The following is a 14,309-nucleotide window of genomic DNA, read 5'->3' as shown; positions in this document are numbered from 1 at the left end:
AGGCGGTATGGCCGGCCCCGCCAGGAGCCGCGCGGGCGTCGGGCGTCACGCTCCCGGCGGAAGTGGCGTAAGGCGGCGCCATGGCTGAAGCGGCGGCCGGGTCGCAGCCGGAGGGTGAGGGTGGCGGCGTCCCGCCGGCTCGTTGCGCCGCGCTGCTCCCGGTCACCGCAGCTCTCGTGTTCCTTTGCAGACTGCCCGGGAACCGGCAGCGCTCGGGCGGGTCGTGCCGCCGCCTGTCAGGGATGCCCCAACCAGAAACTCTGCGCCGCCGGCGCCGCCGCAACGGACCCGGGTGAGAGAAGCGCTGCGAGGGCCGGGCGGCGCGGGGAGGGGGAGCTGCGCGCTGTGTCGGGGCTGACGCGGCCTCATTGCCCTCATGGCCCGCACTGCCCTCATTGCCCGCAGCCGAGGCGGCGGAGCTGCGGGAGCGGCTGCGCGGCGTGAAGCACATCGTCGTGGTGCTCTCCGGGAAGGGCGGCGTGGGGAAGAGCACGTTCAGCGCGCTGCTGGCTCACGGGCTGGCGGCCGACGAGGACAAACAGGTGGGCGGCACTGAGCGGAGCGGCGCTTCTGCTGCGTGGGTTTGGGTTCTGCTGCGTGGGTTTGGGTTCTGCTGCGTGGGTTTGGGTTCCACGGGCCTCCGTCGCTTTGTGTTCCAGGTTGCTCTGCTGGACGTCGACATCTGTGGGCCGTCCATCCCGAAGATGATGGGTCTGGAAGGAGAGCAGGTGCGCTCCGAGCGCTTCTATAGCGAGAAGCCAAACACGTGCATTAAAAGCATTCCCGGTGTTTCATTAAGAATTTAGCTTCACCTTCATGCGTCTATAAGGTTGTTTACTGGGAATCCAGCCAGTGGGCAAGGGAGCAACGAGGGTGAGATGGCTGATGTGCAGCGTGGTTTGCTAAAGAATCACAGGCAGTCGGGGGGACCAGTTCTGTCAGGCAGGTTCTGCTCCGTATCTACTGCTGATCCATTACTGCTGAACCTGAGTTGTATCAGCATGATGCTCTGTCAGCTCTGAAGTGTTTCGTGTATTTCTATAAAGTCATGGGTGTGCTTCCAGCAGGGGGGGTCAGCAGCTCGCTTATTCATAGAGGTTCCTCTGCAATTTTTAATTAAAGTGGTCCAATGAAGTGGCACCACGTGGACAGGCAAGGTCTTTTTATCCTCTTCTATCTTCTGTTCATCTTTGATGTAACTTCTGCATTAATTTCTAGTGTAACTTTGTATGTATCTCTTCAATTTTCAGGTTCATCAGAGTGGATCAGGATGGTCTCCAGTGGTAAGCTGGTGCAGTTGTTCCCAGAGGTGGCTGGCTGGGTTTGACGCTGTTCTAAGGAGCGGAAGGACTGGGGAAGAAGCACAGTGTGCTTTTGTGTTAATTCTAATGACATAAATACCCAGGTTCTATACAGTAAGGTAACAGTGTGTCCCTCTCTGATGGACAAAGAGCCTCTTACGCCCCCCAGAAAACATCTCCTTAATCTCAAAAGTATGCAGTGAAAATGCGGGGTGATTTTTTTGTCTAAAGGTCACCCATAGTGTATCCCCTCTACCCTTTGTCTCCTGTTCTGCATGGAGTTTCTCTTCTCTTTTAGTATGTTGAGGAAAACTTAGGTGTCATGTCAGTGGGGTTCTTGCTCAGTAGTCCTGACGATGCTGTCATCTGGAGAGGACCAAAGAAAAATGGTACGTGTTCAGGGTTTTCAGCAACAACTTACATGGTTAGAAGAACGAATACCTGAAGATGAGCTTTCTTGGCTAACAGCACGAACCTGATATAGTAAGTGATGGCAGAAAAGCAGTGAATACTTCAGACTGTTCAGTGGTAGTTACTTCACCTTCAGCACTGTGGAATACAGTTGCATTACTGCTTCCACTTCCATCAGAGAACACTTTCTCAATATCCTCCCTAGTTTCTTTGAATAGTAGATATGATGGGTCAGATGCTTTATTGGGTTTTTGGTTTCTGTCTTTTGTTTGTTTTAATTCTTTGCAAAATAAGCATTCCAGTCCCTAAGTTGACTGTAGCCAGAAGGATTTGCATAGCTGGGCTATGAAATGTGAAGCAGACTGAAGTATACAGGGGTTTTTATTGCTTTTAATCCCACATTCTTCTCGCTTCTAGGGTTGATCAAACAGTTTCTTCGCGATGTGGACTGGGGTGAAGTTGACTACCTGATTGTAGACACCCCTCCGGGAACGTCAGATGAGCACTTATCGATTGTGCAGTACCTGGGTGCATCGCATATAGATGGCGCTGTTATAATTACTACCCCTCAGGTTAGAGATCTTCATTTCCACTCACAGAAGCAGCACAGCGAGTCCTTGGTTGAGAATCTGTGTTTAATTTTAGAGAAGGGAGCTGACTGACTTGCTCTGGTTGCTTTATGAGTTATGTGGGTGCCCTGATGGAGTAATGGATCTAAGTGAGCTTCTGCACCACCAAGTGGTTCATGATCAAAAGCTCTCTGATCTGTACCGTGAAGTGAAATGCATTAATTCACTTCCTTCCTCAGGATATGAGCTGGCGTCACTGTGCGTTTGTAATTTGGTCACCAGTGGCTTAAAGCTCAGAAGTCAGTAAGTTTAGTGTTTAAATGATACGGTGTGCACGGCTTGTCAGCAAATAAGGTGCTGCCTCCCAACTGCCTGATGCTGTGCATAAATCAGTTGGAGTAGTGAAAAGTCACATGGAGACTTAAAATCTGGGGGAAAGTTTGACTTGCAAGTAGAAAAATGGCACATTTCTGTGGTGTACGTTTGTAAAAGAAAAAAACAGAGCTGAAATTACATCAAATTCATGGAGTTTTGTTCATCACAGTACAAAGGGAACAGCACCCATTGACTACAAACAACTCATTAGGAAGTCCAATTGTTTCCTCCTGTTTGTAGGAAGTCTCACTTCAGGATGTTCGAAAAGAAATCAACTTCTGTCATAAAGTGAAACTGCCCATCATAGGTGTTGTGGAGAACATGAGTGGCTTTATATGTCCAAACTGTAAGGTAAGGCTATCTGTATCTTAAAGCATTTCTTTATCTCGATGTTGTTTGCATATCAGACATGAAAAATACCTCGTTCTCAGAATGGGAGCACTGTAACTCTTATTTTCATGTTGTCCCAGAAAGAATCTCAGATCTTTCCCCCAACCACCGGAGGTGCAGAGAAGATGTGCCAGAACTTGAATGTTTCCCTCCTGGGCAAAGTGCCTCTAGATCCTCAAATAGGTAATGTTACTGTTCTGCACTACAACAGCTTTAAAACTGTGCTGGTGTTACTACTGGGAAGCCTGAGGTACAGAAAGTGAACTCGGGTAAATACTCCTTTTGACATGGAGCATCTGTTGGAATCACACATCCCATGGTGTGAAAAGTACTGGGGTAATTTACTGAACCTGATGCTTCATCTTGATAAGGCTTGTATTACACATCTTTTCAGCTGTATAATCCTTATCCTACATACGTGGTGTCTTTATGGTGTAATCACCTGAAAACACAGAATTAGTGAATTCATAACCACTGCAAAGAATAGCAACTTGTAAACGGCGAGCATTAAAGTTAGTGCTCTGTCATCACTGCCACTGGCATGACTCAGATTCTGTTGTGGATTGTGAGATATTTGGTTCATCACCCACTGGCTATTAGAGCTGAACACTTGATTTAATGACTTGAACAGGTCAGTACTTCCAAAGTAACGACTGGAACTTCCTGCTGATTGTGGTCCTTTGTAAAACTGAGCTGTAGCTCCATCACTGATGGAACTGCTTCTTAAAAGGAGTGGATACCAGTGGTTCATTGGAGGAGTGTAACCAACAGTGGGATGAGCAGCAAGTAACGACAAGTTCCTTTCCTGCTGCACTGTTTCATGCTTTTCCTGTCCTTCCAGGAAGAAGCTGTGACAAAGGCCAGTCTTTCCTGTCTGAAGTGCCTGAGTCTCCAGCGACGTCATCTTACAGGAACATCATTCAAAGTAAGTCTTACAATCACCATGAAGGTGAATCCCTTCTGCAGTGCGTTGAAGGTGCTAGAAATTGGTTTTCTGCCACGTGTCATCAGAAAACAAACCAGGGCACACACACATAGCAATTAAGAACATAACGTGCTATAGAATGTTTACTTCTTTTTGTCCATAGTTATGAGGGACTTCTAAAGTGCTGACTAAGTTGTAAATACAAACTGTTTTCATTCTTTTGCTTAAATGATCAATTTTAAGAGGTGTGTTTGCTTGCTCTCAAGCAATTGTTAAGGAGGCCGCTGAGGGGAGCCTACTAAGTATGATACAGCTGATACAGTATGATACTATTACCTACTTTAGATTGTGATTACATATAAACTACCTCAGGGACCAATGGGATACAGGTTGAAAATACCAGCAATGTTCCTAATGCTGCTTGGCTGTGATAAAGGCCCAACCTGTGACAGCAGCAGGGCACAGACTGATGCCTGGCAGGCGGTGGGGTTGGTATCTATGTGTTCCTTTTTCCCTGTCTCTCCAGGGATTCAGGAGTACTGTGATCAGCAGCACTGTCAAGAAGAAAAGATTATCTGAATAGAATAAAAATATGCTTCACGGGTAATTATAGAAAAGTAACTTATGCCTTGCCTTAATATAAGGAATGTATTCTTTTTGTATATTGCAAATAAATTCTTAGTATTAATGTCATTCTCTTAGGTTTGTTTTTTTCCATAAAGATTAAGCAACATTACTGAAATTCACAGCTGGTCTCAGAGCTTGCCATGAAGTTAATGAAATAAAATAAATGAATGTTGCAATTTGCATCCACTGTCACCATACTGATATCCTGAATATGAAGTTGGTGTTTGAAGACGTAAATGGGTAAAATCTTATTCACAGAGATGAATGTAAACTATGTTGCACTGGCATTGGGACATTCCATGTGAACTCTCACATGCACGTGCAGTGCTCTTTCCTGCCTTCTGCTGTGGGATGAGCAGTGGAAGAGATCAATCTCTAGAGCAGAATGTGCAAAGTGATGTCCTTTCCTCACACCTGGCACTGGTTTTGAAACAACGAGGTTTGGCAGCTTATGGTTAACAGTACATGTACCGAATTTTATTTACTACACCAATCAGAATCGGATTAATGGGTTTTGATTCCTTCAACAGAACTGTGGCTGCATGACACTGTTCTGTTTCCTTGTGCTGGATCTTAAGCCTGAGCACCTTTAAAATAATAATAGTCCCTAACCAAGCTGCCCTTTTACAATTTTAATTCCTCTTCTTTTTACCGAGGAATCAAAGACTTGGGAGATCTGTGTTGTGTACAGGAGGAAAAGGTACTTTCACTTTATTGGTTTTAGCTCAAAATGAAACAAATGATTGTCTTCTGGCTGCATTCTGCTGCTCGGTCCAGCAGTTCCAGGTTAGTTTGCAGGCTTTTCTCAAGTCAGTGTCTGCTTTTTGATGTTCTGCACAACCACGAGCAAACTGCCTTTTGGGGGAAGTGTTATTTTGAAGTAGATTGAGAGGGTTTTAGGAGACTTAAACAGAAATGATAGTCATGATTTCATGCAGACGATTCTAGGAGAGCTTTACTTCAATTCCATATGAAAAACAGCTTTAATAAATAAGTATTCCTACTGCTCATCCTTTCAGTTTTCCTTAAATGATTATCTGGTCCGTGTCTTCCCTTGTTCTTCAATGCGGTCTTCTGAAATCCCCCTGCTCTGTCCTGTTGAGTGAAGACATGGCAGGTGGTTGTTAGCATTATCTAATATATGCAGGGAAGAGGCTGTTGGAAACCTGGGGGTTTAAGGTATCTTTGAGCAGTGCCTGTGTGTTATGCTAGCTCAGAAAGCATCGTACTGAGGATTCAGTGCAGAAAATTCATCATGGGGTTTAGAAGCTGCTCAGCTCTGAAGCTTCAGCCAGCTCCTGAATACAGAGCCAGGTGACTTTGGGTACGACCCCGCAGTGGGAGCTCACAAGATGGACATGCTGCAGAATCACAACAGCCCTGCCAGAAGATACATTAGGAACCAGTAGCTGGAAGAAGCCAAAGCCAACAGAATGAGACAGGTCAGCAACTGATACTTCATGGGCTGCTGCAGGCAGACCAACTTAATACTTACTCTTGGCAACATCTGCTGTGACAAAAAACCTCGATGTGATCTTGCTGATGCTTTTTTGTCCCCCTAATTTGCAGTGGATGTATCCATATAAATTAGCGGTCTGAAGGGAGATACCAGCTATGACAAGAGCCTGCAGACAAATAGGAGTTTAGCAGAGATGAATACACTGCCCTATATGTAGACTGCATGCATTGAAAGTACACGCATATATATATTATAAGAAAGGAATATTGTTTCTCATAAGGAATAACCTCAAAAGAGATGTATTTAATAAGGATGCAGTAATCCCTTTCTGTAAGAAATGATGTTTTTAAAAAGCGTTCTCATTTTCTGGCTCAGCTCATTGTGCATCTTGAAATACTTAAGCTCCTATTCAAACAAAAGCAGCATCTATCCAACTGATTCTGTAATCATTTCACTTCTAAGCCCAGCTTGTATCTAAAATGAAGATTTGAGGTACACAGCAAGCCTGCAGCTACATTTGCTGACACATGCCTCACTGTAGACCCAGATCCCCGCAACTTGCAGTCTGCAAAGAGCACCAACAGATACAAATCAGTATCCATCGTTAGCAGGCAGTAAAAATAAAGAGGAACCGTTGGTGGCGCTTACAGGCTCAGAGAAACTTTGTTTCCTGGAAGCATTTTCGTTTGTGGAACTTGGCTTCCCCAAGTATGAGCAAAGTGCATCTTCACTGCTCGCTTGGCTTCCTTCCCCAGCTGCCTCTTCAGTCAGCAGACAATTTGGCTTTCAAAACAGGGTGGAGAACGACTGCTGGTTTAATTTTAACTATTGTTTCTTTAGTGATGCCATCTGAGCCTCTATAAAGCAGTTAATTATTTGCAATCAACTCATAGCCGTTGATGAATTTCCCGTTCCATTAAGTAATAAAATGTAATCTCAGATATTGTTTGTTATGTAGCAGTATGTAAGCAAGGTACTTTATCTCTTAAAAATCAACAGCAAAATCATACATAGCAAAGGAACTTAACAAAATGTGTTCTATGGTGATTATGCAGACAACAGGAAACTTTGCAGGGGAAAACATGAAGACTTCCTAAAGTCTGTTAGGATAATATAGTGTATGGGGTACATAGCACTGGGGAAAAGTAAGCTTATGTAATTAAAAGTGAAGCAATAATTTTGCTAACCTTTGAGGATGCCCTACTTGAGATAGGTGAAATTGCTGACAGCTGATAACAGGAAAGCCAGGCTACAAGTTCCATTCTGAGCTCGGGGCTTCGCTGCAGAAAACTCTGATTTCAGGTTCTTATTGGGATTTGTGTAGTGTTAGAGATCTTGATCCAAAGATTTTTGCAAAACTGCAGCTCTGGGTTTTCCCTCAGCTAACCCTGCTTGTCAGCTGCCGTCCATTCAGCGACCCCAGACTTACCAGCCATTTCAGCTTCAGGGAAAACAAGGTGCTGAAAAAAAACACTGTCCAAATTACAGGGCAGATAATGAGGCCAAGCCAAAAGATCCGAGCTTCAGCTTCAGTTGAGGCAGCTATTGTAGGCACCTACAAAGGGAATTATTGGAATGTTTAGTCACAAAACCAAACCCCACAAAAAATAACAAATCAACAGAGCCTCACATTAATCAAACTATTTGCCAGAAGTTTCTGAAGGCTTGAGCCCACAAAGGTGAGCTGACTTTGGACTTGTAGGCTGACTGACAAACTGCAGTAAGTGAAGTAGGCAGTGCACTTACTCATTTTATATAAGTGCCAAGAAAGCTCTTGCTGTCTTTCTCAGCTCCACAAAACCGTGATATACTGGAGTTCTTCCAGCTTCTCTGCTTTGCTGCACTTGCTTGTATCCTAGGTTTCACTTAAATTACAGGCAGAAGGCTGACGTCTGTTAGCCTCTTACTGGTGTGCAGCCACACAGCCTGCTGCATTCCTGCAGGTCCAGCTGCATGCAGGGCTGCTAGAGGGCACTGCTGGCCTGCATCTCCAGGACAGTTCCCATTGGGCTCAGCACCTCAGTTGTGTGCGCTGCTGGCTTTGTACAGAGGTGACCTGCTGTACAACACCTGAGTGTTATCTGACCAAGCTCTTGTCTGCCGGGGCGTTGGACAGTGTTAGCAAACAAATGTGGAACTGGCAGCCTTGACTCTAGCACCAATGGCAGGTGCCAACTGATGGGCCTTTTGAATGCTCCATAGTCTGGGTGCTGCTGCCCAGCATATTCCACAAGCATCAATAAAAGATACTAACTCTTAAGAAATGGATTTGAACTATTCAGCCTTGCTTTCAACATCATTCTTTCCTGAAGATAATTCTGTTTTGTAAACAACGATGGGAAGATGGATTCGCTGTAAGTTGTTCACATTTGTTCCTTCTTTTTAATTGGTATGGATATGACAAGCTTTTCACATGTGTTCTGTTTGTCATGTGCCTTTTATTGCCATTCTTACCCTTTTTGCTTCAAATACCCAGTGACTTTTTCCATCTTCATCAATCTGGTTCCACCAACGTAAACCAACCAAGAGTCTTCCTGTCACATTCTGGTGACAGAAACAATTATTTGCATTAAGCAGCTGCATCACTCATTTGTCAGAAAGCATTTTAAATAAAGACAAGCATGTCTGAAAATGGGATTTCTTAGCAAATACTAAACGTATTTCTAAAGGCTGTGTCAGTTTGTGCACAACAGTCTCTAGGGACAGATGAGTTAATAGAAATGGAGAGACCCATTCTCCTCATCTGATCGTTAGCACAATAATAGTAACTTTTTTCCTACGTTTCACTTAGGACTTAAACTTTGTTCTTATTTGTACCCCTGGGGACTCTGGGCTGGCCCCACCAACCCCCTGGGCCATCACTATGGTGCTGCTGCCATGGCTCAGCTCCCCAAGCGCTGTGAGGCACAGCACTGCAGCTACAGACATCTGTTGGGTTCTTTCCCATCCTTAATGAAAACTATCTCTTTTTTTTTTGTCCTAGGGCTACACAAAGCATACAAACAAACCTGCCTGTGGCAAGGCTACTTTCCTACCATGTTAGTCACATCAGATACTAAGATATCGATGATCTCTAAGGTCCCTTCCAACTCGCACGATACTATGATACTATGATACTATGATGATGATATGTAAAAGTCTTGTATAAAACAGGCTAGACCCATTTATTAAATCAACAGATCACAATGTCTGTCTCCATTTCAGTATTTATCTTCCCTTTTTACTAATGGTATATATACTTGTTAATGGCGTAACAATACAATCTCTAAGGTCCCTTCCAACTCGCATGATACTATGATACTATGATGATACTTTATCAAAGGTAATTACTGTTCAGGGTCATCTTACCTTAACTGACCAAAAGTCAAAGGATAGAAGAAGGAGAATAGTGACAAAACAGGCAACAAAGCTGTTGCTGAACCAGTCACAGAACAAGTAGGTAATAATAGCACTCACTCGGAAAAACAGGTGGAAAAAGGTGGCCAGTGGGTGCCTGGAAAAACAACACAGAGCACTTAGGAGGTTATGGGACAAGGAGGAAAGTTAGTGTATGTGCTGACAGTGTAGTACAAGAACTATTTCTGGTCTACAGTGGCGTCTCAGTTTGTAGCTGTTATCTCAGATGTTGATGAATGATCGAAGTAGTGATGCTTCCAGTAACCAACCTCCAAACTACAGCTAAGAGGTGGCAGTTGTGTGTATTAATGCTTCCTCAAAGGTGGAACAAAACCTGCACTGCCATGAGCTTCGTGGTGCTGTCTGAAGGAATCCAGTGAGTGGCTGCACTCAGCACTGCACTCCCAGCTCCTCCATCTGTGTCGCAGAGCACAAAGGAATTGAGACAGATCTTGTGTCTTTCTAAAGCGCTTTGGAAACAAGACCAGCAACTCTATGGAACTGAAGTGAAATAGAATAAGACAAAATGAACCTTCATATGGAATAACTGAAAGTGAACGCTTCCTTTTACAGAGGGAGTACAATTTAGGAAGTTTACAATTCTTCTGAATGAACGGTCGTTAATTTCACGTATCTGCCTCTCTGTGCTGTGCTTCTCAAAGGAAATGGGGCCAAAAAATCTCCTTCTCAAAGGAAATTTCAGTAGAAGAACCAACTGTACAGAGTTGAATGTTGGTCTGTACAGCAAGGCACGGGTTTGGGGAATGCTATAATGTGCACAGTCTAATCTTCAGGGTAATATGCAAAACTAATTCTGTACAGGTGTTTCTGCAAGATCAAAATGGCAGATACTTACAAGCCATTCCACCTGAGGAACTTCCTCCCTTGGAACTATAATGAATTAATCTGTTTTCCAAAAAACACGGCTTATTTCCATCTGTGATTGTTTCATTAAGCTCCTCTACCTCTTTAAGCAATTAATAGTATGGCCCGGACCTTCATTAACTATCTGACTATTTTCCTTCTTATTCTACTAGGTATAATTAAAAATTTCATATATATATTATAAATCTTCATAAATCTGAATGGAGTTTAAGTTATAGTACTTATTATATGTATTCCTTTATTGTAGTATTATTAGTCCGTACCTATTTATTGTAGAAGCCAACTACTATATAATTATTATGCTTGTAGTAACCATGCAAGCAAGAATGACACACAGCTGAAGCCTACGTTCACTGCTGTGCCCACACTAACCACAAACTTTCTAAAAGCTTCTGACTTACAGATAAACATGTGACATGTGAAATGAAAGGGGTTTTTTTCTTACACAGGCGGAAGGAATACCGTGAGCTGCCAAAAGCAGATCCTGCCTTGGTATTTCTTGTTCAGCATGATGTAAGAGTTCAGCTGCACAAACAGTATGTGGTAGTAATAAAGGCTATTTGTAGGCTGCAACCCTGGAGAGTGTCAGGGCAGGCAGCTCTAGTTATGCTAGGGGAACCCTGGAGAAGTTCTAATGCTTTGTTTTGGAAGTGTTATGATGCATTACTGGTACTGTTCTGGTGATGGATTTTGTATGGTGTTTACTGACAAGCAGTACATGAGCAGAAGGTTTGTTACAGCCCTAAATGCTTTTTATGGCAACTACAAAGTCAAGCCCCTCACAGTGATATAAAGATATAGCTGCTCAGGCCAAAGACACATCTGCAGGTCATAGGGGAGGAAGAGTTAGACTGCTCAGCACTGGCACGTTATCTCTGCATGACTCCTTCAGACGCAGAAAATGTGCACATATTTATGCTGATCGGGGGCTGCAGCACCTCCCCTCTGAAGGCAGCTGAGGGAGCTGGGCCTTGTTCAGCCCCGAGAAGAGAAGGCTGTGGGGTGACCTCATTGCAGCCTTACAGTACCTAAAGGGAGCCTATAAACAGGAGGGGAGTCAACTCTTAGAAAGGGCAGATAACAGCAGGACAAGGGGAAATGGTTTTAAGTTGGAAAAGGGCAGATTTAGGTTGGGTATAAGGGGGAAGTTCTATACCAAGAGGGTGGTGAGGAGCTGGAACAGCTGCTCAGAGAGGCTGTGGATGGCCCCTGTCTCTGGAGGTGTTCAAGGCCAGGACGGATTGGGCCCTGGGCAGCCCTGTCTAGTATGAAATGTGGAGGCTGGTGGCCCTGCCTGTGATGGGGGGTGGAGATTCATGATCCTTGAGGTCCCTTCCAACCCAGGCCCTTCAGTGATTCCGTGTTGCTAATAAATAAATAAAATTCTGAAACTAAACAAATCCAGTTCATACTGTTTGCTTCCTCATCTAGCAGAGTAAGCACGCATTTCCCTAATTCACAGCCACCAGATGAAGCTTACAGCTTCTACTATATAGGAACAGAATCTTTAACAAATAATCTGAGATAAAGAAAACGGTTCAGGCATGAAGGCAAAGCCTCTGCTTGCTTTTTGACATAAGCTGTACAGCTCTCAGTGAATACATTTTCAATTGTGCTTTATACATTTTGTTTTAAATACAGCTCCCAGAAATATGACAGCAATTAAGAAATTGTATGAACTGACACGATTTCTTGTAGGAATGGAAGTAGGCCTTAAAAGCTCACTAACTTCTCCTAAGATGAAACTATTACCAATGAATTATATCGTTAATAACTTTGTTCCATTTGCAAGGATGATGTCTATTAGGATAGGAATGAACTCCTATGAATTTGGTTGGATCCTGCATTAAAGGATCAAACTGGGTCAGCCCTACAATGTACCACTGAACCAGCATTGCCCAGGCACCTGCTCCATCTGCCACTGCAGCTCTGCACGCCACTCTGCACCTCCTGTCCACAACTTCAAGGTATTTGGGCAGATTTGGAACAACCAGACCCTCTGTCTCCATCATCTTGTGTTACTTGGCCAACTTGTAACAGAAGTGTGCACACGCTCCTGCTTGATCCTGACCAAATGTTTTGATACTGCACAGAACTGCAAAGGTTGTGCAAGTGATCCCTCCTAACAGAAGCAGCCAAGTGCACCATTATCTGTGCACCTTTTGGTTTTAAAGAGCACTCGCACACATGCTGGAGAATCATGAATGCACAACTTGTCACGGCTTGTGAAAACTCTGATTGAGTCCAAGATGTACGAAAGTGGGATAAAACTAAATAAAAGCAAATGACCAGAATATGTCATTATGACCTCTTACAGGCAATGAAGCTCTGCAGCTCATGGGAGGGTTCCAGGCTCATTTGCACAACTGCTCACATAGAAGTTTGTTTTTCTATTTCTGAAGAATCTGAGCAGTTTCATTTCTGTATTCTACAGCACCAAATATTTCAATAAGAGGTTATCCTTTAGCACTGTCCTAATGAGGGTAAGAAAGAACAGTCTTTAATGAAACAGCATCTAAACAAAGTGACCCCACTGTGGTATGGTTATCAGGGAGCATGATCCTGCAGCACAAAGCTCCACAGTACAGTGCTGGTGCCACAGGCCCCAAACAAGCACTTCAGCACAGTTCCACTTCCCACCAGACTCCAGTCTGCTTAACACAGTGAAGCTGTGTCTGCCACATACAAGACTTGGAAGTTTTAGTTCCCAGTTTAGTCACCTCCATTCAAGCCATGTGCTTCAGGCCCACACCACAATACAAAACAGAATATGAACCTTCCTCCAACGTGCTGCTAAGGTAGAAAACACTGAAAACATTTCTGGGGATGTTAATGCTGTGTCATGGCAGCTCACCATGGAGCTGGACTGCTGCAAGCCTAGTGCAGTGGAAGGGCTGAGACGTCCCACCAGACACTAGCAAAGTTGTGCAATTGTACTGTAAAGCTGCATGACTGCTTGTCTGCCTCAGATAAGCTGTGCAGGCTTAATGTCCCTTATTTTAGTATATTTATGCCTATAAGACGTGCTAATGTTGCAGTCTACTACAGTCACCTGAGGCGTGGTGGGAGAGAGCAGTATCAACTGAAGATGACTGCATGGGCCTGGCAGCCTGATCTGGCAAGTGGCAACTCTCCACGGCAGGAGGTTGGAGCCGGATGGTTTTTAAGGTCCCCTCCAAGCCCAGCCGTTCTATGATGCTACGATACACCTCATCCTGCCGCAGCCTTTGGCTGGGCATCCTTCAGCTCCAAGCAGACCGCTGCCGCAGTGGCGGTGCTGTGGTGGCCGGCCGCGGGCACGCGGGGCTGTGGCTCGAGGCCTGCGGCCACCCGCGGCCCTCCCTGCAGCCGCCCCCGCGCAGGACGGGGCCCGAGCGCCACGCGGCACCGGGGCCCGGCGGGAGCAGCGCCTGCTGTGGGGCGGGGCCCGCTCCGCTCCGCTCCCCGTTACCTGATTTTGGCTTTCCGCAGCGCCAGCTCCTCTTCGGTGCCGAAGTCCAGAGACACATCCTCGGTGTCGTCCACCAGCGCCTGCGGCGGAGACCCCCAAAGCGCTCCCGTCAGCACCGAGGGGCGGGGAGGCCGCGCCGCCGCCACAGCCCGCCGCCCCGCACCGCCCGCCCGCGCCTCTACCTGCTTCATGTCGCGGCCGCTCGGTTGCCGGGCGTGGCTGTTACCAGCGCCCGGCGGTGTCAGAGGGAGAAGGATCCCGCCGGTCCCGGGCGCGGCCCGCTCAGGGCTGAGGCGCGGCGGAGCCTCCGTGCCCGCGCTGAGGTGCGCGGCGGCGCCTGGGGGCGCCGCCCTGAGGTAGCGCGGGGCCGGGGGGGCTCCTCCGCTCCCACAGCCGCCCCCGAGGGAAGTGGAGCAGCCCCACAGCCTGACCGAGAGGCTGTAGTTAAAGATGATTCAGGCTTTCCTGCTTTTGTTGAAGCTGCAGGCTGGTTGTCCAGCTGTAAGGCAGCGGCACAGCG

The 14,309-nt window shown here is 45.8% G+C and overlaps 2 protein-coding genes across 3 annotated transcripts; one reads left to right on the top strand and one right to left on the bottom strand.

Moving 5' to 3' along the window:
* Window positions 1–4: 4 nt before the first annotated feature.
* On the top strand, window positions 5–4,630 carry NUBP1 (NUBP iron-sulfur cluster assembly factor 1, cytosolic). The gene is made up of 11 exons (XM_072348972.1): window positions 5–114; window positions 191–292; window positions 406–542; window positions 660–728; window positions 1,251–1,283; window positions 1,600–1,690; window positions 2,130–2,284; window positions 2,897–3,007; window positions 3,127–3,229; window positions 3,888–3,971; window positions 4,498–4,630. The coding sequence occupies exons 1-11, from the start codon at window positions 81–83 to the stop codon at window positions 4,548–4,550; spliced, it is 972 nt and encodes a 323-aa protein (XP_072205073.1). The 5' UTR covers window positions 5–80; the 3' UTR covers window positions 4,551–4,630.
* A 922-nt stretch (window positions 4,631–5,552) lies between these two features.
* TVP23A (trans-golgi network vesicle protein 23 homolog A) lies at window positions 5,553–14,309 on the bottom strand. 2 transcript variants are annotated; one of them, XM_072348973.1, is made up of 7 exons: window positions 13,972–14,309; window positions 13,790–13,869; window positions 9,406–9,550; window positions 8,512–8,601; window positions 7,487–7,612; window positions 6,094–6,223; window positions 5,553–5,693 (listed from the first exon to the last, which is right to left on the bottom strand). In XM_072348973.1, exons 1-7 carry the CDS (start codon window positions 13,978–13,980, stop codon window positions 5,632–5,634), a joined length of 642 nt encoding a protein of 213 aa, XP_072205074.1. In that variant the 5' UTR covers window positions 13,981–14,309; the 3' UTR covers window positions 5,553–5,631. The 2 variants fall into 2 exon arrangements, with proteins under 2 accessions (XP_072205074.1, XP_072205075.1); XM_072348974.1 differs by having other exon boundaries at window positions 13,790–14,210.

Source organism: Excalfactoria chinensis, chromosome 14, assembly GCF_039878825.1.
Source record: "Excalfactoria chinensis isolate bCotChi1 chromosome 14, bCotChi1.hap2, whole genome shotgun sequence".
Taxonomy (NCBI): domain Eukaryota; kingdom Metazoa; phylum Chordata; class Aves; order Galliformes; family Phasianidae; genus Excalfactoria; species Excalfactoria chinensis.
The sequence above is the reverse complement of the archived record's forward strand: the minus strand, read 5'-3'. Positions and strand labels throughout refer to the sequence as shown.

Coding starts and splice junctions, on each gene's coding strand:
- TVP23A (XM_072348974.1), bottom strand. CDS start 13,980: ATGAAGCAGGTAGAGGCGCGGGCGGGCGGTGCGGGGCGGCGGGCTGTG. Junction 9,551..13,789: donor CTGCGGAAAGCCAAAATCAG/GTAACGGGGAGC, acceptor TTGTTTTTCCAG/GCACCCACTGGCCACCTTTT. Junction 5,694..6,093: donor CACAGCAGATGTTGCCAAGA/GTAAGTATTAAG, acceptor TTCACTCAACAG/GACAGAGCAGGGGGATTTCA.
- NUBP1 (XM_072348972.1), top strand. CDS start 81: ATGGCTGAAGCGGCGGCCGGGTCGCAGCCGGAGG. Junction 2,285..2,896: donor TTATAATTACTACCCCTCAG/GTTAGAGATCTT, acceptor TCCTGTTTGTAG/GAAGTCTCACTTCAGGATGT. Junction 3,972..4,497: donor TTACAGGAACATCATTCAAA/GTAAGTCTTACA, acceptor CTGTCTCTCCAG/GGATTCAGGAGTACTGTGAT.